Consider the following 21,691-nt stretch of genomic DNA (forward strand, 5'->3'; position numbering starts at 1 on the left):
CCATGTGATATGCTGATGTGAGAGACTTAGCCTCGTGTCGTGCTCTGGTGGCTTCTTGTTTTCCTTAAGTTGTGCTAATTGATGGAGAACTCATAAACGACAGAGATGATGGTGTCTGGGGGGGGGGTGATGGTGAGAAAAACCGGGGTGCCCATCACTACCTTCCCGGGCAGGCCGCAGGGTGACGGGGGGCCTGTGGCCTGCGGGGGGGCCAGCGGACCCTTGCAGTATCAGGAAGACTAGCTAGCGAAACAAGCAGGCGCACTGGGATTTCCTCAGGGTAATGCTAAGTGCTTCCCCAATGTGCTAAAATCCAACAAAATATTACAAAGGAATCAAGTTTCCAAAAAAAACCCAACAAACCCTTTAAATTTTCCACAGCCTGTCCCTCCCCCAGAACTCCTGATATTATCCAGTCTGAGAAACAACCCCTTGAGGCAGGGTTGTTTTTTTTTTCCTGTACCATTTCAGCAGATATTTCTGCAAGCAAAAAAGAAAAAAAAGAAATAATTTTAAAAAAAAGTCACGTTACATATTCTTAACAATAAAAACGCAGTACAAAAATGTAAAGTTATCTTTTTGGCATATTATCTGTACTGGCAAGAAACAAAAAAAGAGAATATTTATTTGCTCTTTTTCTTTAAAAAAAAATAAATAATCCAAGACTAACAAAGAAGAAAACCGCCAAAATAATATCTTTAAAAAATGAAACCCAACCTGCCAAAGATATCCACTATTATGGTTTATGCTAAATCTTGCACAAAAACTCCATGAGAAAAATACACCGATAGCAAAATAAGTAAAAAGGACCTGCAAAAAAGTAAGGAGTTTTACAGTCATACTTTTTTAAATACTTCGGAACGCATATACAGAAGCATCAGCATGAAAATACTTCAATATTTTACTAGAAATGCTAACCTCATACAGTTTCTTTATTTAAATATCTGCAATTCTCAACTCTAATAATACTGAAAAAAAAAAAAAAAAAAAAAGATTTTTTGTTTCGAAGGCTCTGTGAGTGTCCGTGATGCCGATCTGGTCAAAACGGCCCCCATCTCCAGGTCACCTGAATAAACGGGGCCAACTTTGTTCCTCTGATAAGAATCCATGTCGAGTCCTAAGTAGTTCAGTTTCTGGTTACCTCACCGATTTCCCTCCCACACACAGCTTTCAGCCCAACTACTTTTCTACTAGCTCACTACCTCTTTGCATTGAAAATTTCCCCCTTAAAGCAGAACTGGAAACCCGTCTGCCGCCCCACAAAAGGATATCCCGCTTCCTATCGGCCATACTTCTCCCCTTCCTCCTCAGTCAGAAATACATTAAGGCCAACATAACAAAAAAAATCTCATGAGCACTGAAGGTCTCGGCAAATACAAAAACCGCAGCACAACCCGCTCTGTGGGAACCTGCTGCCACAGTGACCTACAAACTGGACTGATCGGTTTGCAAGTTTCTACGCGTATCAAAACTGAGATTGTTCCTTTCCTCCTTTGTTTCAGTTTAATCTCTCCTCTGCGCATGGGTATAAAGTTTTTTCTCCCCCCTGCCTTCGCCCTCCGGCAGCCGGCTCCGTCAGTTGTTACCCTGCGATTGCTGCAAGGCTTTGTGCATGGCAGCAGAGGCAGGGGAGGGTTTGATCCAGGGGACAGTTAGCAGGGAGGAGGTGGTGGTGGTCGTCATGGTAACCTGAATCATCTGCTCGTTTTGTATCAGTCTAATGAGGGTTTTGAGACGTTCCAGTGATGACTGAGTCCCTTTCTGCTGGGCCAACAGGCTGGTTTTTAGCTCTAAGCATTTCTGTCAAACAAAGAGAAGGGGAGAGAGAGAGAAAGACTGAGAACACATTCAAATTGGCGTCAAACATCTCTCCAAACATTCTTTTGTGTCTTGAGCGCACGTCCTGCTCAGATGAAGTGTATTCTCCTCGGGGGACAGCAGAGCCACAGCTCAACGAACGGAGTAACCCCCGGCGCCGTGCGCCGCAGCAGCTCTCTAAGGTGAAATATTCACCCCAGTCCAAACGCACTCGGAGGACGTTTCTGACCTCGTCCTGGAGGCAGCTGGGCAGAAACGCCTCCTGCCCCCCCAACAGACGGCTGGCACGGGGGTGTAATTCCTGTATTACCACCGGAAAGTACCGCAAGCACCGGCGAGGTCTCTAAATCTTACCAAAAGGCACTGGTAGACACGAGGGGTAAACCTCACCGTGATGCGGTTTGTACCTGTCCCACATTTTAGGGAGTTAGTCCTGCGAAGGTAAGTTGGCCTCTCTGAAGATGATGTCAGTGTATTTCAGGCAGAAAACTTGATTTAAGGCACTACTGTTACGCCACCGCAGCCACAAGGAAATCTTTTTCCTGTGGGGTGGCCCAAACCACTCCCCACAAACGCTTGAAATGTTTTCATACAAACCTACGTGGGAGGTATGTTTTCATCCCAAACCCCCCCTCTTCTCCAAGAAGAGATAAGGAAGAATCAGTAAATTCTCCTCTTCCTCCCCAGGGTGCCCCGCTGCAGCCAACACCCCCCCGTTTTACACTGTCAACTGCCCTGCGAGGGACTGTGTGACAGACCAAAACCCTGAGCCCGTCTGCTCCATGGAAGGTGCCTCCCTAATGACTGAAACCTCCCGTTTTCTCTCTCCCAGTGGGTCCAAGAGTCTGGCAAAACCAGTTACTTGTCTGCCAACTGCTCCTTTTTGGCTTTGCTCTAGAGTGCTTGGGGTAGAGGGGGGGGCATTCTCCAGTCCTGGGCAAGTGGGAAATGCTCACTTGAAAGTCAAGTTCTTTGAAAAGCAACTCTGTGGAGCTGCTCAGGGGTTGGTTTAGACAGATGAAATCTCAGGTGAAGGATAAATCATGTTCTGTTTTTACCAAATAACACCATTCCACCTGTGGTGCGGATGAGAGCGTTCTTGCTAATGTAAATCTCTGTTAAGGCAAATGTCAGAAACGAAATCGCTCTGTGCTGGAACATCTTTAATTGCTTTTCTCCTTTCAAGTGGATATATCATATCTCCAATACATATAATCATTGGCTGATATTACCATTTAAATAAGACAGTGTTGCCCGCTGAAAGAACCTGATTCTGCTTCAAGTAGGAATCTGACTGATTTTGACAGCCCCTGACACACACCCGACAGCTGACTGCATCCCCCAATGCTTTTCTTTTTCCAAACACCTCATCCCACTGCACCTTCCTACCCACTAAAGATATTCCCTACTCCAGAGTCACTTCTTCATACGCACGTGTGTTTGTTTCCATTAGTGCCAATGCTGGCTACATACACTTACAGGGAACATTCCCCACTGTGATGTCTTTTAATAAGTTATTGCTTTGCTTTCCACTCTATTTTAAATGGGATAAATATTTTAACATGCCTCCTCTGGATAACTGCAGTGGTAAGGCAAGTAGTGACCAGTTACTCCTGCAGCTGCCACTTTGATTTTTCCAGGGTAAGGAGGTTTCAAATATTTATTGAGGCTTCCACACAAGCTAACAGCTACCCCTTAAGAGTGGGCCTGTGGTGAGGTAGCCCCAAATAAGTTCCTTCAGCCATGGAGGATGGGAATTACGGCTTTGGACCTGGCCCATTCATTACCGCCCGAGACTGGTCCTTAGAGCACGGCGTGTGTGGGAGACATCTCCAGCCAACACTGAGCTTTGAAAAGAGTTCACGGAGAAAGTGACTGTGAATCCATTTCCAGTCATGGAGAGGTTGTTACAACATTCAGCCCCCGAGACAAATAAAAATGGTTATTTTCTACTTAATCTCAAGAGTTTTGAGTTAATGTACAAGGAGCTGGAGGATAGGCTTGGGACTAAACTTTTCACCTAGAGAATGGAAGTGTCTTAAAGTCCCTGGGCAGATCAGAGCTGTGCATGGCACTACAGGGGAAGCAGCCACGGCTGTTTTGTGGGTTTTTTTGTGTGCCACGGGAATTCAGGTGGTTTCTCCTCCTCAGCCCGCCAAAGCAGCTCGTTTTTGTGTGTAAAGGAAATCCACGTAATTTTCCTCAGAGAGAAACACATTCACACCTGAACAACTGTAGGCTGGGAGCAGAAATCATTTTCTAGCCATCTGGGTTTTTCTAGCCATAAAATATCTGGGGTTTGGGCATAAATTCTTTACAAACACCTCTGCAGGAGGCTCTGTGTCCCCAGTCAGGTGTCCTACCTTCACTGCATTGTTGAGAAGTCGATCTTTTTCTTCTAACTGTCTATGCTCACTCTTCAGCTCGCTGCTTCTCTTCAATAACTTCCGCTTCTCCTCTTCTTTGACTGCGGAACGGTAAGATGAAGGATGTACAAGTTAAGAAAAGACCACGTGGCAAAAATGTGAGCTTGACAACAAAGCAGAAGCAGGTATTTTGAATGGTTTCAGGTTTCATGAGCCTTTTGCCAGCCAAACAGAGCTGGAGGTTGTGCTTGCGTGCTTGTGTCTACGCCAATGGCTAGCACACAGGACAGCCCAAAAGCTACAGGGCACCTCTGAGATGAATTAAAATTAATCCTTGGGCCACACGTGGTCCTCCAGGTCTCCAAGAAAGAGGTGAATGATATTTAAGAACAGGTCAGCCACTGGAATGGCGACAGTTAATGACCCTGGCTGAAAAGCACGATCCTAACGGTGCCAGACCTCTGCAAAGCTCCTCACAAACAGGGTCTAATGCCCCAACCAGCCCACTGCCAGAGTGCAACAGGGAACTGAAAACCAGTAATGGTCAACGCACAGACAACAGACAGCATCAGTGGTTGTGATAGCAAATAACAAAACAATTAGGAGCTGACAGAGCTGTATCATCTGAGAACTGGTCTGGCATCGTGCTACACACCCCGTTACAGGGCTCTGCACAGCCTGACTGTGCCTCTCTGCCTCCCAGACCGATACAATTCTGCCTCAAAATCCCCTTTTCAGCCCTGTTCTGGGGAAGGCACCATGTGGATGGTGGCCTCCTCCTCGGAGTGAACTTCCCGAGAGAACAGTCTCAGTTTCCTTAAAGAGAGAAGATGGCAAAGGAGCAGAGGGAGGGGAAGGGGGAAAAGTGCCCAGTCACAGCCCCTCATGGCCCTCTGCTTAGTAATGCCATCACACCTGGCAGCATTCACCTCTCACAGGGGATCGGGGACAGGACAAGAGGGAACGGCCGGAAACTGCCACAGGGGAGGCTCAGGCTGGGCAGGAGGAGAAAATGTTTCCCAGCAAGAGTGGTCCGAGAGTGGAACAGGCTGCCCAGGGAGGGGGCAGTCCCCATCCCTGGGGGGGTTTCAGGGCCGTTGGGATGAGCTGTGGGGGATGTGGGGTAGGGGAGAACTTTGTAGAGTCGGGCTGAGGGTTGGACTCGATGATCCCGAGGGGCTTTTCCAACCTGAAGGATTCTGGGATTCTGTGAACTCTATGTTAATATTAGTACTGTTGTGCTGGGAGGGGGCTGCAGGGGGGCTCCTGTGAGAAGCTTCTCGGAGCTCCCCGGCTCCAAGTGAGCCCCAGCTCTGGCCGAGGCTGAGCAGTCGGTGATGGTGGTCGTGCCTCTGTGGGAACACGTTTCAGAAGGGGAACGCGGGAGGAGGAGCTGTGAGGGAGACACCTCTGCAAACACCGAGGCCAGTGGAAGAAAGGAGGAGGAATGGGGGAGATGTGGGGGGGCAGAGACCCCCCTCAGCCCGTGGGGAGAGGGCAGCTGTGCCCTGCGCCTGGAGAGGGCACCGGGGGGCAGATACCGACCTGCAGCCAGGGAGGGCCCCACGCCGGAGCAGGAGGATGCGCCCGGAGAGGGCCGGGGGGACTCTGAGGGAAGAAGCCCCCGCTGTTGTAGTTCAGCACTGCAACATACAGGGGGGAGCCATGGCGGAGCAGCTCCGGAAACACTGCGGCCATGGGAGGGACTCACGTGGGAGAAAGTTCATGGAGGAGTGTCTCTGTGAGAGGGGAAACACGTGGAGCAGGAGCAGAGTGCAGGGAGTCCTCCCCCTCAATGACGGCACTGACCGCCCCCCCCTTCCCTGCTCCCTGCACCGCTGGAGGGGAGGAGGGAGAGATACCGAGAGCAAAGCTGAGCCTAGGAAGAAGGGAGGGGTGGGGGAAGGTGTTTTGAAGATGGCATAATGCTTCTCCTGTCCTACTGTCTGTCAAGTGTAGTTGTTGTTAGTGTCTGAATTAAATTTATGTTCTTTTTCTTCCCCTAACGAGTCTGTCTTTGGCCCGTGACTGTAATGGGTGAGTCATCCCTCCCTGCTCTTATCTCCTGAGTCTTGCTTTATTTTCTCCTTCACAGTCCTGAGGGGAAAGGGGGTGTAAGCAGTTGCGTGGTGCTCCATTGCCTTCTGGCCTGAAACCACAACAGCTATAAAGGACTCCAATGGCCTCTCCCAGCACGAGCAGGGAATGCCTCATCAACAGCTGCGTGAATCCCTACCTGTTTTATGAGTAACATAGGAGTGCACAATTGCCAGAGTTCCAGTCCATGGCACGTTGTCGTCTTTCTTTAACACCTACAAGCCCAGGAAACAATAAAAAGTTAGGACTCTACAAAGACACACATTAATGCTTTTCTTCCTCCAGCCCCACAGCTCTGCAGGATCGGATCTAGAGTCCTAGTCTCAGAATCTGCAAGCTGAAAACTAATGAGAGAATAATTTAAGTAGCTGTCTCCATTGGGGCTTACTCCTTCACACACCACTACAAACAGCTCTACCAAACTGTGCTAAAAGGGGGCTACAAACACTCTAGTTTCTTGGTGCTGCGGCCAGAAGACATTCTTCGGCCCCGACAAGCAGATTTCCACACCACCAGGAGCGTTTCCTGCTCAGCGCGGGAGAAGTTGCTGGTCCGTATGAAAACACGACAGCACGGACCTAATCCCGAGCTGCACTGCTCCCTGCAACTGCTTGCTACAACCTCCCCTCGACCTTTTCAAGGGAACGTAACAGCGATCTCAATGCTAAACACAAAGAGCACAAAATCTAAGCCTCCACTCTCCCATTTAGTGACACTGTACTCTTTTAGTTATTGTTTTCCTCTTCATGCAATCAGCATTATTCACAGCAGCTAGACAAATTATCATTTCTGACATGACTATGATTAATAGTTCTGCGTAATAAACTCGATCTAAAGAAAAGGAAGTGTTGTCCTCACAGCTTTCAGACCCGCTGATGAACACTGTCTCCTCCTGACACTGTCTCCCTCCTCTGTAAGATTTACATTACCTGTGTGGCAACCCTACGTGCTGGTGGCTTTACTGTAAAGAAGGGAAACAAAGGAATTGAAGAAACATTTTAAAAGGACAAATCTCAGCAGGTGTGATTACAGGGGAGCTAAGGCACTCCAGTGTATGTTCTGCCTCTAGGATGATGAAAATACCAGAAATAAATGCTTCAAACTGTACTAAAAGCCTCTCAGTACTACTTTAGCTAATGTGGTCCCCTAAGCTGTGACCACAGGTTAGATTAGTTTAGCGGCACACAAATTTGAGCTTTCTCTCATTTTATTTTCTTGGCGTTCTGTGCTCCGTGTAGCTTACCTTCTGTTGGCACTTTGGACAGACCCAAATCCCCTTGGGGGCAGTTTTGAGGGGTGGGTCCAAGCAGTTGAGGTGATACGCTCTGGGACACGTGCCACAGGGCTGCAAGTTCACGCCACGCTTGCAAGCAGTGCAGTGTTCATCGTGGTGGATCTCATTCTGCAAGAGAAGAAGGAGGATGGCTTGGGTGAAGTCAATCCATTAAGAACTTCTCTCTCTCTACAGCATTCAGAGCCTCTGTTGCAGCAGACAGGCTCACTCCAGCACAAAATCTAATTGTCAAGAGGACCCCGACAGCTGTAGAAGACGACAGAAATAGTGGTGTATGACAGCAAGAAATACAAGCCAGGAGCAAGTTTCAGAAATTGAAACAGATAGAAAAATAAAAAGCAACTAATCAAACACAGGAGGGAGTCGGCCAATGAATACAGCCAGCTTGTGACGCAGGAATTATTTCACTTGTTTCTGATCATGTGTCACCCCAACACACGCATCACCACGCACAGCTCTACTCAGAAGCCTGGGGTCAAAGTCAGTATGGGGATCACTTGTCCTTCGAGTCCAAGCAGAAGGAAGGAAGCAAGAAAAAGCTTCTGGGGAAAATGTTTTCCATGTTTTATGGCCGTTGCCTCGAAGAGCAGGAAGGAGAACAGTACTCGAGTACAAGGGTTCGCGACGTCCCCTCTGGAGGGCTCCTCCGTCCCTCTGCTCTCCCTGGCACTAATTGTTCTCTGTTCAGACTTGCTCTGACAACCTTTCTCCAACAAGACTGATTAGTACTTTGTCTGAAGCAATATACAAAATGAAGCAAGACTCATCAACAAAGTTACAATGTCATGTAGTAAATTGCTATGCTAATCTGGTGGCAACGTTAATTACTCTTTGTATAATTAAGTGCATTTTAATAAAGGAGATACTGATTTTGAAACTCTCATGGCTTGTGAAGCATTAAAAAAAAAAACCAAACAATTTTTCCTAGTGCTTTTCCAGGAAGGAGAATAATAATTTTGTACCTTTGTTAATTCCAAAAGAATATTTTCATTTATAGGGATATTAATTATAATGTTCCATGATAGTTTTAGTCAGGCTTGTATCTTAAATTCTAACTCAGTCCTGTCAAAAAATCCCTCTCCAAAATATTGCTCTTTAGAAATGCTCAAAAGGTCTTAATTTTAACCTCAATGTAAAGAGATTTAATCTACACAAACTAGAATCGTTCCTCATTTTTCTTAAAATTTTCATTAAAACCACATATCCGGACTAGCAATTTCTCAATCAGTGGACTCCACAAAGGAATGAAACTCAGGCCTTGCATATGAATTTGGATTTCTAACTTTGGATTTCTAACTTTGGGGCTCAAAGATTTAGTTAAGTGGGAAACGTTTCGCACAAACAGTATGAAAGGCAAAGGCAATACGGCAGTTTTGTACCTTGATGGAGACTGCAGTAATCAGAAGCAAGCACTGAGTTACACGGGGATGAGAAAGACACTGGTAATAACCAAATTTTGCTACACATACCTTCCAGAATGGATCCTCATTTGCTAGCACATGAAAGAAGGGCAGAGAACAGATTAGTGGGAAACACATCGCTGCAGTGAATGTTATCAGCTATGGGGGTCATTTTAGTCAAGCTGTGACACAGGAGATCAGGACGTTGCCAAAATTAACGCGGGCAGGAAAGAACGCAACAGCCAGCGGTGGAATTAGCATTTGAGATTTTAAAAATTTACACAGCAGGAATCCCATCTCCAAAGGTCTGATGCTAAAACGTCATAGTATGAGAAGCAACAGTCAGTTCCGAATTTTCAGAAATTTCCATGCAAAGCTCCTCTCCACATGCCAGTAGTCATAAAGTCTTTCTTAAAGACTTCAGCCTGCTGGGTGATGAACAGTCTGGCCCTGGACCAGCAAGGCACTTAAGCAGGCGCTTAACTTGGGGTATGAAATTGGTGCCACTGACTTACCGTTAAACACATGTTTAAATGTTCAGCTGATTCCTGGCCAAAATGGTCAGCCACTTGTGGGAGTGAGCTTTATGTTATCATCAACTCTTTTATCATCAAACTGCTCCCACCCAGAACGCCAAGATTTTCTGCCCTTTTGATGAACTCAGCCTGTAGTGATTGCATGCGCAGCCTGATAAGGACAAGAACCATCAGAGCTCACTGGAAAGCAGGCCAAGCCTTTCATAAAAATATTTGGGAAATTTGTCACGCTTCGGTCCAAAAATAAAAAGCCAGAAAATTTTAACAGCTTTATGAAAACCACGTAGTAGATTGTAATTTTTTGCTGCTGATTTGTGAAAGGCTGGGGCACAGTGTCCCAGTGACAAACAGCTGGTGGAGAGGCCCTTCTTTGGATTAAAGTGGAGAAAACCAAATTATTTCTGTCCTTCCGTCCTTCTTCAGCTGCCTGATTCACAAGGGGAATAACAGCTGCCCCGGGGCCATCCCTCGCACACAGCCCAACCTGCTGTTGCACACTTCTGTTAGACTCTGATGTGTGCATGCCCGTGAAGATGCGGACGCTTTCGGACCTCAGGCACGTGTACAAAGAACATAAGAATGAAGGAACAGCCTCACCTACATTAGATCAAAGGCTATAAAGCCCAGGGTCCTTTGCTAACAGCATCCAGTGCTGCCACTTGTGCACAGAGTAAATTCTTCTACTCCAGAAGCATCCTTCCGGACGCTAGCAGCTCACGGGCTTCCCTAACCCTGAGTTTGCATCTTCATTTTGATATTTAACAGCCTTAGATAGACTTTTTTTTTTTTCCTTCCATAAATTTGTCTACTTTTCCCAATGATTGTAGCATCCTTTGGCAATGAGTTCCATAAATAATCAGACTTATAAAATCTGTAGATGTCACTTCATATACACAAATACACACACGGAGATCCACCGCGCTACGACACCGTGATTACTCAGGGGATATAAATGTTGTTCAGATAAACACTGGCTGGATAATTGAAGAGTCTTTCCTACAAATGATACATGTCAGGGGATGTGACCTCATTTCAGGTAAGACATTTTCAGATAAATGAATCCCGATTAATTGACGTTTTGCTCAAAATTTACAAGAATTGCTCTCTTCTGCATTTCTGGAAATGGCTGTTGTTTCCTGTGCTTCACAGGGTTGGTTTTTTTTTAGTTTGTTTATTCCTCTTTTCAGCTCACTTTTACAATAAAGTCGCAAACATTTAAAAATATGTCCACTTCTGCCTTCTGAAAAATTAAACTGAAGACAACTTTTTTTTTAAAGGAGCTTTTTATGAAAGAAAGGGCAGTGGGCTCTGCACTGAGGGTGGACAACACATCACCGTGGTGCCGAGCTGTCGGGGACAGCGTCTGTCCTCAGCTCAGAGCTTGCCCAGCATCTCAAACAGCGGCACCTGGTGCAGCTAACAAACCCCTCCAGAGGTGGGCAGTTCTGCTCTAAAGAAGCCCAGATTAAAATTGTCTGAATCAGCAGAATCCCAGCCCCGATTCTGGATGCTGGGAAAAAAAAAAAAACAACAAAAAAACAAAAACAAAGACAGAGGGCTTGAAGAGGAATTAACAATTATGGAGAGAGAGTGCTGAGACTGTCACTCTCCTACTTCCTCGCAAATAAAATGGGAAATATGTGGTGGGAAGAAGGTCAGAGATATCAGACCCTAACTTAAATGAAATCCACCCAGGGGCTAACGACACGCCTTGCTAACATTGCCATTCTCTCCTGGTTTTTCCCATGTGTTTACACGGAAAAAACAAGTGCTGTGATAAGACAAATAATAAATTATAATTTTAATTCTGAAGATAAAACTAAGCCAGGAATAATGCTCTTTCCACTGGGGCTTACATGAGCATGGGTTCCTGCTAAGAGGGACGTCACCATAGTCGTGTGCCGTGTAATAACCCCCCTTGTCCTCTGAGGGCCTCTGCATTAGAGGTGCATGGTAAGCAGGCCGACTGTCTGCATCTAGCAGATGAAGTTTGAAGGCAGAGAGAAGTGCTGCTGCATTTCCCTTGGTGATCCTGTGGCACAGGAATTCTAAGGCAGGAGCCAGAATGCTGAATCTCAAGCACTTAAACATGGCACTTCCACGGGGATATCAAGCAAACGCTGAAAAACTGTCAAAAGTTCATGTCTTAATTGAAATTATGCCTGTAAATGCTCCTTTTGAGCAATTTAAATAATATTTAGCTTAGAAAAAAAAAACCCATCTTCCCCTACCTCTAACGTACCACAGAAGACCCTAAGTTATAAAGGCAACACGAGGGCAAGGACATAATTCCATTTCTTTACTGGCCTTCTCTTCTCCCTGAAATGCAACTCAAGATTCTCACTTTCTCTCTTAAAATCCTACATGGGCCTCATCTGAAGAACTAAACTGTACTCAAGGATCTCTGCGATTCGTCTCCCACCTCCCAAATCTTTCCCTTCGCTGTATGTTGCACGTTTTTCCTCGAATGGGCTTCTTCGCATGAGCTAATTGTCACTGTCCCCAAATGGCTCCTCCGAGTTGCTAATTCTCAAGGTTTTTACCGTGAAATTTTCAGCCTCTGAAGTTCTTAGAAATGCAAGACTGGAAGTCATCCTCAAGGCTATCATATCTAGATTTATGGCTCCAGCTCTTGGAGTCAGAAAACCTGTGTGGTTTTCAGCCATTGTTTTTAAAGCAAAAGGTAGGGTAAGTTTCTAGCCCTTGAGGATGGACAGCAGTGTCTTCAAGCTAATGAAAAGAGGCAAATGAAAAACCCAGAATAGTAATTATTTTAAAAATCCCAGTTCTTCAATATATATTTTGAAGCACTTGGGGTTGGCCACACTGCCTTCTTCAATCAGTCCTCTCACTGCACGGTGCTTACAATACTAGAGATCTGATTTTCCACTGATTGCAGAGACTTTGGCTCCGTTTCTACAGTTTTGACCTTTAGCCTTATCCTTCAATTGTTTTTTGCGGGAAAACCATCTATTTTCACTGCACACGAAAAAATGCCGGGACCTTACACAAAGTAATGCCCTATCGTACGACAGCAGTAATTCATACGAAATCCTACTAATAAATATTTAACATGTCATTACAATAGTAGTAGATTCATTTAAAAAATATGCTTACCTCTTGTTGAAAGGAACAAGGGGTTATTCAAATAATTTGATGCAAGGCGTTTCCGCTACAAGGGAAAAGAAACCAACCACAGTGTCACTGGAAAGTGCTCTGGTTGTCTCTTAGCTTTTCATATGAACAATCTCCATGAGCTTCACAGAACCATTCAGGTTGGAAAAGCCCCTCGGGATCATCGAGTCCAACCCTCAGGCCGACTCTACAAAGTTCTCCCCTACCCCACATCCCCCCACAGCTCATCCAAACCACCCTCACATACAACCAGCTCTCCAGAAGCCCGTTCCACAACTTAGAATATTCACTGCTAACCCTTGAGACAGTCGTACAAGCGGTTGCGTTGTCTACCTTCCTAACAAGTTCTTCACAGAGCAGTTAAATTTTATTAACCAGAGAGAAATGCAAATTGCAGAAGTTATTGATTGGGTTGCAGGATATGTTGCAGAGGTCAGTAAGACCAAGGCAACAGCGACAGTAGCTCCAAGAGCAGCAGATAAACAACGTCCGTGAGGGGAAAACTGCGTAATAAATTGCTGCTGTGAGATGACACCTTTATTTGTGTATATAGAAATGGTGATGGACTACCCACCTGCAGGAAAACATCACTAACTTGTGATGTGACACTTGCCTACAGCTCACGGGAACGCAATCCGTGTGCAAGCAACGCGTTAGTGCCTACGCAAAACACTTTGCTTTCAGAAGTTAACGCGTCCAACCTCTAGGAATGGGCAGGGATTTCTGCTGAGGTCACCAGGGATTTTTAAACTTACAACACAGACCGCTGGAAACCTGACTGAGATGTTTAACTAATCTAATGCAGCTCATCCCCAACTTGTCAGATGGTAAAAGCTGTTGGTCAATAGCAAGCCAGGCTTCATTAACAGTCTATAAAACCCCTAATTGTTTCTCTGAGCCATCCAATACTTGTACGGCAGGGCTGGAAACTACCGTTTTCCTCCATTAGATGCTGTTAGACTCTGCTCGGAGGAAAATTAGAGGGTTTTTCCTAATAAATGATTTATTCTGTGGTGAGTAAACTGTTCTCTTATACATGGGTGCCTGCCAGTCTGTTAATGAATTCTGAATAGATGTTTCTTCCTTCAGAAAATACCTAGCCTGAAATTTAACCCTTTCCTATGAAAAAAAACCCCACCACAACAACAACGACAACAAAAGAAGTGAGAAAATAGAATGATATCTCAATTTTTTTAAAGAAAACGCTCTGGAAAGAAAAAGCACAACGTTCAAGTGAAGACGTAAGACCGTGATCACATTTTTTGTAATCAAGGAAGTTAACATCACCACTACAGATGCTGAGCTCCTGCCGTTTTGAGGGGCGTTGGCAAATAAAAAGACTAATTTATATGCAATTTCAATTTAAACAATCATGAATTAAAGATCATTCAGCAGACTAACCGTAAATTAAACTGCACCAAAATGCCTGAAATGCCACAAAATACCTCAACTCACTGATTAGCAAATCAATCTGAGCAGCTAATTGATCAGAGAAAAACCATCTGCCTCCATTTCACTTGAACAGCATTCCCCATGGTCAGTACTTAATGACAGCTCCTAATGAGGACACAGCTGATCAGCCACAGGACTCTTTCACAGACATTTCTTTCTCCACGCCATCTTTCACTTCAGGATAGGCTTTTGAGAATAGATATAATGAGAAGTATGAACTAGGGGTGCAGCAGACCTCCTCCATCACCTCCTCCAAGATAATTGAGTTTCTCACGAACATCGATCAGGCTACAGCCACAGAACGCTACTGCAAGTATTTTAATAAACTCATCGGGAGAAAAAGGTCTAAGAGAAGACACCACAAATTTAATGCTAGCAAGGCTAAAGTTCCTACTGTGTTAAATACTGGATGTATGGACATCAGTATTTGCTCTGAGGAGGTCACCAGAGAAAAGCTAAGGAGTTCTGAAGAACTCAGGTGCCCAGAGCTGCTCTGGAGTATAAAAATCTCCAATACTTTCAAAAAAGAACAATCAAGCCACTAAGCAGCTTGACTACAGTGTTTCTAAGTTTTTCTTAGCCTCATCTGTCTGATGTCTGCCAACAAACACAGAAATCTGAAATGCTGGCATACCAAAAATTCTGCATCGCTTGTACCTAAATAAAGAAAAATCACTTTCTTTAGGCTGAAAGAACTCAGAGGAATCTTGCTTAAGGGGAGAGCTGGCTGCAAATTTGTTTCATTCCTGTAGGAAGTTCAAATAGTAACCCCAAACTGTGGTGAGATTTTAAAGGTGGGTCTTTAATAAGCCAAATAATGTATATATTCAGTTCAGAAACAAAGAAAAAAACCCTATTTCAGGAGAAGTTACGTCCATTTATACGCTGCTTTTGAACCAGGTTTGCAATCCAACATTATGTAGGACCAAATTTTGCTACTACTAAAAATGTAACAGCATAACAGACAGCAGAGATTATCCAGAGCATTTTATTTTTTAATTATGCATTATTATATTATGCAGGCTTCCACACCCCCTGCAGAGCACACTGATTCTTAAAACCAACACATCCCTTTTATGAATGTCACTAATAAAAAAACAAATTTCTCCATTTATTATTTGGCGCATCGGAAAAAAGAAAGAGCAATGCAAGTTTGAACGTAACGCAGCACTTCTGTTCCTCAGCTCTGACCTAAAGGGACTGTCTGCGGGGGTGAAAGAGTAATTAGGTCCCACATTAATTTAGTCCTTTTGGCCTTTATTGAAACTAAGATGAAGTCTAGTCTGAAGCAAGTTATGCTGTGGGGTGAAAACCTGTTGCTTAGCTGCTGCAATGAGATCTTTTCCTTCTTTTCCACATCAGTTTCTCTTTACAAGAGAATGCGTCGTTCTGCATTTATATATACTTTTTTAATAAGAAACGCTTAAACCTTTTATTGACATGAAATAGAAAAAAGTGAATGATAAAGTACCTCTGTTTCCAAGAGTCCACTGTAGGCTGGATTTGCTGTGCTTCTTCTCTTTCTTTCCTGACGCTTGCTCTGGATTTCTGTAACCATGGAAAGAAACGTGAACTGTGCGTTTCTCATTCATCAGGGAAAAATGTAGATCTAACTTGTTAAGCAAGATGCTCTTACCCTCAACCCCCTGGGCTTTGTGTTCAGTTTCAGTTTCTAAAGTATAATTGTGTTGCATCAGCACTGGTATTTGCTGCAGTTCAAGGTTTGCCATTAATAAGCTTTTCCTTCTAAGATTCAGAACATGAGCTTTTTTTTTTTTTTTGCCTTCCTCCAAGGTGGACTTCTGCTGCCCTGCAAGATTTTTATTATGATCCCTTCAGGCACATATTCAGCAAGCATCAACAGAAAGCTTTCAAAATGCTATCCATGTCTGCTATTAACAAAAATGAAGCATCTAAAGCAGTTAAGCCTTGTAATTCGTATCAGATGAAAGCACAGAAACCCTTTAAAACCGAATTTACATTACTTTTTCTCTGCAGAGGTTAGAAAAGCACGGCCAGAATGCCACGGCTAGATTCGGTTCTAACTAGGCAGTGATGATTTATCATCCAAAAATATACAACCTCATGATCCCGAGCATGCAAAATGTTGTTACGAGCCGTACATGTACTGGTGTCACTGGAAACAGCAGCGCAAAAAGCAGCTCATCAAGTTGCAGCCCTGTTCAGAAAACGGTGAAACACGAGAGAGCTCCCTCCCGCTAAACGGGAACACCTATTCCAGATAGAACTTGCTGAGGATTTAGCAACAATGAGGCACGTGCGCTCTTCTGTAAACACACGTGGAGAGGGGGAGAGGATCCCTCGGCCACTGAGACCTGCAGGTTGAATGCTACTTTGATCTGAGCTAGGATTTCATTTCCGTCGTACGGAATTTCTTTCTCCAGCTCTTGACGTCAGTTCGGAATGGCCAGATTATTACAACTGTGTTATTTCAGAGCCTGCTTTTCATTTTAATAATAAAGTACGAGCAGACATACTTTAACAAGGAAAGCCGCCCAGCAGCCATCCCGTGACATGAAGTGTGCACAGCTGGGCTGATGCTCTATTCCAAAATGTTTTGTACGTCAATATTGTAAGGCAAAGTTTAGACTTTGCACTGAGGTACCAGAGGGATCCTGTTAGTCTAAACGCCCCTGTGACGGTGATACCTTTGTTCTGTCTCGCTCTAAGTAAATCTCAGAAGGAGAAGAACTGGCAGGAGCACTAGCTCTTCAGCCCAGAGGACCAGGAGCACACCCAACAGGAACTCAGGACACCGTTTGGTTCCGCAGAGGTCTGGCATCTTTCATCAACGTCTGAGCTAAAGAGTTCAGGACATCCTCAGCACCAGAAAATGGCCTTCAGGATATCGAGCACCGTCTCCCACTTGCAACCCAACAGTAAGATACAGTCCAGCTTGCAGGATATTTACAATACACGGGAGTTGGATTCCCAAGACACAGTTCTGGTTTCCAGCCACTCTTTCCAAACGTTGATCCCTTCCCCAGAGAGTAAAAGGGCTCACGGACGCCTTCAAGCGTTGCTACGGTAAATGGTATCAGTATTGTCAGTCATGTCTTGGACACGGTGTCCTTAGGGATCAGGCCAGCACTTTGCATGGGTTTTGTACTGGCCTGAGTTCCAAGATACGGATTTGAAATTTTTCATTCACAAAAGACTGCCGGACAAGCCGCCTCTCTTGGAGTGGTGGATCTATCAGAAGGAAACTGGATCAACAAGAAAAACAGAAGAGCAACTACTTGCATATTCTGGCTGGGTTTTCCCACTGGCAGAGGAACACGTCACCTCTCGCGCTCAGAAGGTGCCTTCTCCAGGGGCACTTCAAAGAGCACAGGCAGGTCTGTAGGCACACTCTGACAGGAGCTAGACATGTGCTACGCAGAATCTCAGCCCCAAGAAACGTGTGGGCCGAGGCCACGCTGAGATGAGCAATAAACACCGTGGCTGCAACCCCTGCCAGCATCTCCGTAACATCCTCGGTGCTACGCAGGCTCCAGACCCCAGGATGTTGTATGGGCAACGGTTCTGTCCCACAGTGGTGGCATTCCCTGTGGGAATTCCCAGCTCCATCCCGAAGCGTCCAGACCCTTTGGTGCTCTCTAAGAGGAATCAGGCCTCAGCAGCAGCAGTGGAAGTGCTGGACACGGCCAGCAGCCTGCCACAGAGCCACCAGAGGAGGAATGGTTGCTCTTGATGCGTCCGTTCTCGCGTGGGGAATGCTCTGAGGCCAACAGTGACAGAGGTGTCAGGACAGAGGAACCACGTGGCTTGAGGCTGGCACAGAAATGGAAGCGGCCCTCTGATGACTCTTTACTTTGGTTTCAACAGGGTGAGCTGGAGCCGTGGTTCTTGCAGCCGGGCTCACAAACCCACACTATGTGGTCTGTGAATCCAGGGCTTGCGGCGTCTCAGCACCCTTGCAGGGAAAAAGCTGGAGACAGGGCAGCCCAGGCTCAGCTTTTCAGAAGATTGTGACTTTTCACTGGCCCAGAAAAAGAAACAAAGAATTTGACACTACAGAGCCTTCTGTGTCCGTAACTGGGCCGAGCATCTTCACGAGAGGACTGTGATGGATCAGTAGTGCTCTGCCCTTTCGGATCCCAGGTTTAAGAGAGAATTTCTTCAGTACATGCTCTCACCAAGGCAACAGAAATATCTGATGGGGTCTGAATCACACATGCGGTAGATACCTGGAAAGCAGCTTTGGAAGAGGCATCGCTATGGTACAGAGATAAAAGCAGGCTGGGGGGGGGGTGGGGGGGTGGGGGAACTAACAGCAGTGAGAATAAATGGAAATAGAGAGAGAGAGAGAGTAATGAACTGAAACAGCTCCAGGCATGCTGCACCCTATGCAGCCATCAGGGAGGGAGAGCACAATGTCAGCACTTTATTTATGGGAACTGTGAACAAAAAATATCCATGTTTGTGATAAAAGGAGTATGTCCATCTGAGAGTGGGTCTGTCAACAGCCACACCAAGACAGAACAAAAGGGTATGCTGGCATACTATCTTCTGTTACTTGTTACTTCTGCTAAAAACTATTGTCTATATTCAAAACAGGGATTAATAAAGTAAAAATAAATTTGGGTTAACGGATTAAAACATTCCAGTAAGCTAGATGGAAATATTTCATTTTGCTACGGTAAACCAAGACGTGTATTTTAGGCCTCACCTAAAGAGTTCTTTTAAAGTTTTGCTTTCTAGCTTTTTTCTTTTTTTTTTTTTTTTCTTTTTTTAACACAATGGTAATGCTAAAAGGTGTTCTAATAGGCTAGAGAAAGAGATTTAGTACGTTACAACCATGCACTGCATTGCCGAATCGGGCTATTTTATTCCTTAGTTTATTAATTTAAAAAATATAACCCAAACACAAAAAACCCCACCCTCTAAACTGTAATACATTTGACAGGGACGAATAAATTTTGAAGATAGTTTATGCTGGAAGCAAAGCTTCAATAAGCTGCTGCCTTCATCGATAAACACCCTGTACAGTCCTTCTCTGGGGCCCGCAATGACAATTTATCTGCAGGGAAAGCTGCACCTTGCAGAATGTCACTCAGTGGAAGCAGCTGGGTTCATCCACTGGTAAAAGCCTCCAAAGATGCCTCACACCCGGGCTCTGTAGGCCAGAGCTCTTTTCCCAGTAAGGGGAAAGATGCTTCTCTGGACATGAGGTGGAAAGGCTGCTGGGCTGACAGAGAAATCCATCCTGAAGGGGATCATAGCCCTTCACCACAAAACGAACGAATAAAATGAAGAAAAGCAGTAACCCTGTGAATTAATGACACTGAGTGAATAAGCTTTTAATGACCCAATCTTGATACGGTTTCATTTCAAAAATGTGAAATTGAGAAATACATTACAAGTACCAAAATAAACTGACGTGTGTAATGACCGCTGCTCCCTGACAAAGAGCACTGGCAGGGAACTGTGAATATGCCACAGCACTAAAGTAAGAACCTTGAGCATGTGGAAGCTATAGGGGTATTCACCAATACTCACGAAGAAATACCCCTTCCATAGTAAAGAGCTCTTGATGGGAGCCATTTATTTAAAGGTAGTAGGAATATAAAAAGTGAATTTGTCTGTAAGAATTGATTCTGCAAGATGAATATTGTAGCAGTTGGGTTCAAAACGTGCATCTCCGCACTCACTGTAGAACAAACAGGAGAGAGTGAGTGGTACTTGGTGTTTGGAACATAAGCATCAAATCCACACCAACAATTTATTAGTTCCAATAAAATAAAAGGGTGAAGAATTATTCAAAATGAAGTTCTCTCTGTTGTAAGCATAATTTGCACTTCAGCGTAATTTCAAATGTTGTCCTATTTTCCTTAGACAAAGAAAACAAGAACAAGTCACCATTTGCACTTTTTGGATTAGAAATCCTCTCCCAAAATTGCCGTAGCTTTTTAATCTCCATTTCAATCCATTACCACTCAGGGATTAAAAAGGCCGTTGGCTTAAAGTTTCTTTAAACTGCTTTCAAATTCTCAGTCACTGGGACATTAAATGATTTTCTAAAATGCAGATTTTGAAGAGGAAAAACACTGAAAAAAAGGCAGCAAGACCCACAGAAAACCTGATGCATCTACTGAGGTGACCTTACAGTTATGATGCTGTTTTCTCCCTAATTCATAACCTGTCCCAAAACCGAGGAAGAGAAGCACAGGGAATCTGACTGAAAAGAAATCAATCTGTAAGCTGGGAGATACCTCTAGAGTCAGGCAGGTATCTGAACACGTGCCTGACTCTAAGGCACACAGAAATCAAATTCAGTGCACTGAAAATTCCTCTGTACTTTGCTGCTGATGGTCCATGGGCTGGATGGTAAATGTCAATTATCATTAACCTTTTTTTTGTGATCAGGAATCATTGTCAGCTGACACTGATTTATTCTGTGGAACTCCAGAGATGATAGATGATTAACTCCAAAGATGAAAGTCCATCCCACGTGGGGAAAGAGGAGAGGGTGTGCTTGCTACAGAAGATCTGGATAAAGATCTCTGAACCTCGCTGAGTCTTCAACCAAATCGCTGCTTCTCAGAGCCTTTGCAGGCTTTTTGCTTCACCAGCATCCTCCAGTTCACAGAATCCCAGAACCATTCGGGTTGGAAAAGCCCCTCAGGATCATCGCGTCCAACCCTCAGCCCGACTCTACAAAGTTCTCCCCTACCCCACATCCCCCACAGCTCATCCAAACGACCCGTCTCAGCTAAACATTCAGGGTGACTCCACCACCTCCCTAATTGTCGTTAAACATCCTTTAAAGGACCATAGTGACCGAGTGAGCCCAAATGCCAGCTCGTGCCCAGCCTGCCGGTGCTGCCTGCAGAGCCAGTTCTCAAGCCCCTCGAGCTGTGCGATGGGACGGGAGGCAGAGCAAAGGAAGATCACCTGTTATTTTGAGGCTGAAAAGCACAACTGTGTATAGATCACGTTTCACCTGATCTGTCATCGCCCTTCAGAGGACAGAATCACCGATTCCTCTTAGCGGCAGAGCAGCCAAGAGAAAAGATTTCACCCCAAAACTGCCCTGTAAACCAACGTATGCCATCTTACCTTCCAAATGTTCTGTTGTAACCAGTCCTAATGCTACCATGAAGGCAATTTTCTAAGGGAAAAAATAAACAGGGGTTAGATTTTCTACTACAGCAATCGTGGTAGAAGTAAGTAAATAAATGTCTAGCATTGACAGAATAAACCCAGTAAAGGTCTTTTAGGAATGTACCTTATTTGAGTGCACAGTAAGAAGAACCTGAACTGAAGATTTGCCCCAGATAGGCCTGGGTCAGTCACGTCCTACTTGTAAGACTTACACGAACTTCAGCAGTTCAGAGACTTATGAAGCCAACACTGTATGACCGCTGATTTTATACAGTGCATGATCAAAATTCAGTTAATTCAATCAATTGCTTTGTTAGTTCACTCTTTAGAGAAGTCACTGTGTATTATTTTTCCTATCCGGACATGGCACTGCTTTTATTGGACGTGAGCAAGCTGCCCGAAGTAAAACACTGGTACACTTCCACTGAACTTTACAACACTAAACAAGACATCTGAAGCATACTG

General features: G+C 44.9%; 1 protein-coding gene across 8 annotated transcripts in view; it reads right to left on the minus strand.

Annotated features, from left to right (window-relative positions):
* PHF21B (PHD finger protein 21B) overlaps positions 1–21,691 on the minus strand; it is a 289,303-nt gene continuing 267,612 nt past the window's right edge. For 6 of the 8 annotated variants that reach the window (XM_074901758.1, XM_074901759.1, XM_074901763.1 and 3 more), the window contains 8 exons: positions 21,182–21,233; positions 15,570–15,646; positions 12,629–12,683; positions 9,045–9,067; positions 7,525–7,683; positions 6,421–6,496; positions 4,182–4,285; positions 1–1,800 (listed from right to left, as the gene is read on the minus strand). In XM_074901758.1, the coding sequence (XP_074757859.1) occupies positions 1,576–1,800; positions 4,182–4,285; positions 6,421–6,496; positions 7,525–7,683; positions 9,045–9,067; positions 12,629–12,683; positions 15,570–15,646; positions 21,182–21,233 (771 nt within the window). In that variant the 3' untranslated portion in view covers positions 1–1,575. The remainder of the gene's footprint in view (positions 1,801–4,181; positions 4,286–6,420; positions 6,497–7,524; positions 7,684–9,044; positions 9,068–12,628; positions 12,684–15,569; positions 15,647–21,181; positions 21,234–21,691) is intronic. The other 2 variants (XR_012633363.1, XM_074901760.1) reach the window with 2 other exon arrangements.

This window comes from Athene noctua, chromosome 3 (genome assembly GCF_965140245.1).
Source record: "Athene noctua chromosome 3, bAthNoc1.hap1.1, whole genome shotgun sequence".
Lineage (NCBI taxonomy): Eukaryota > Metazoa > Chordata > Aves > Strigiformes > Strigidae > Athene > Athene noctua.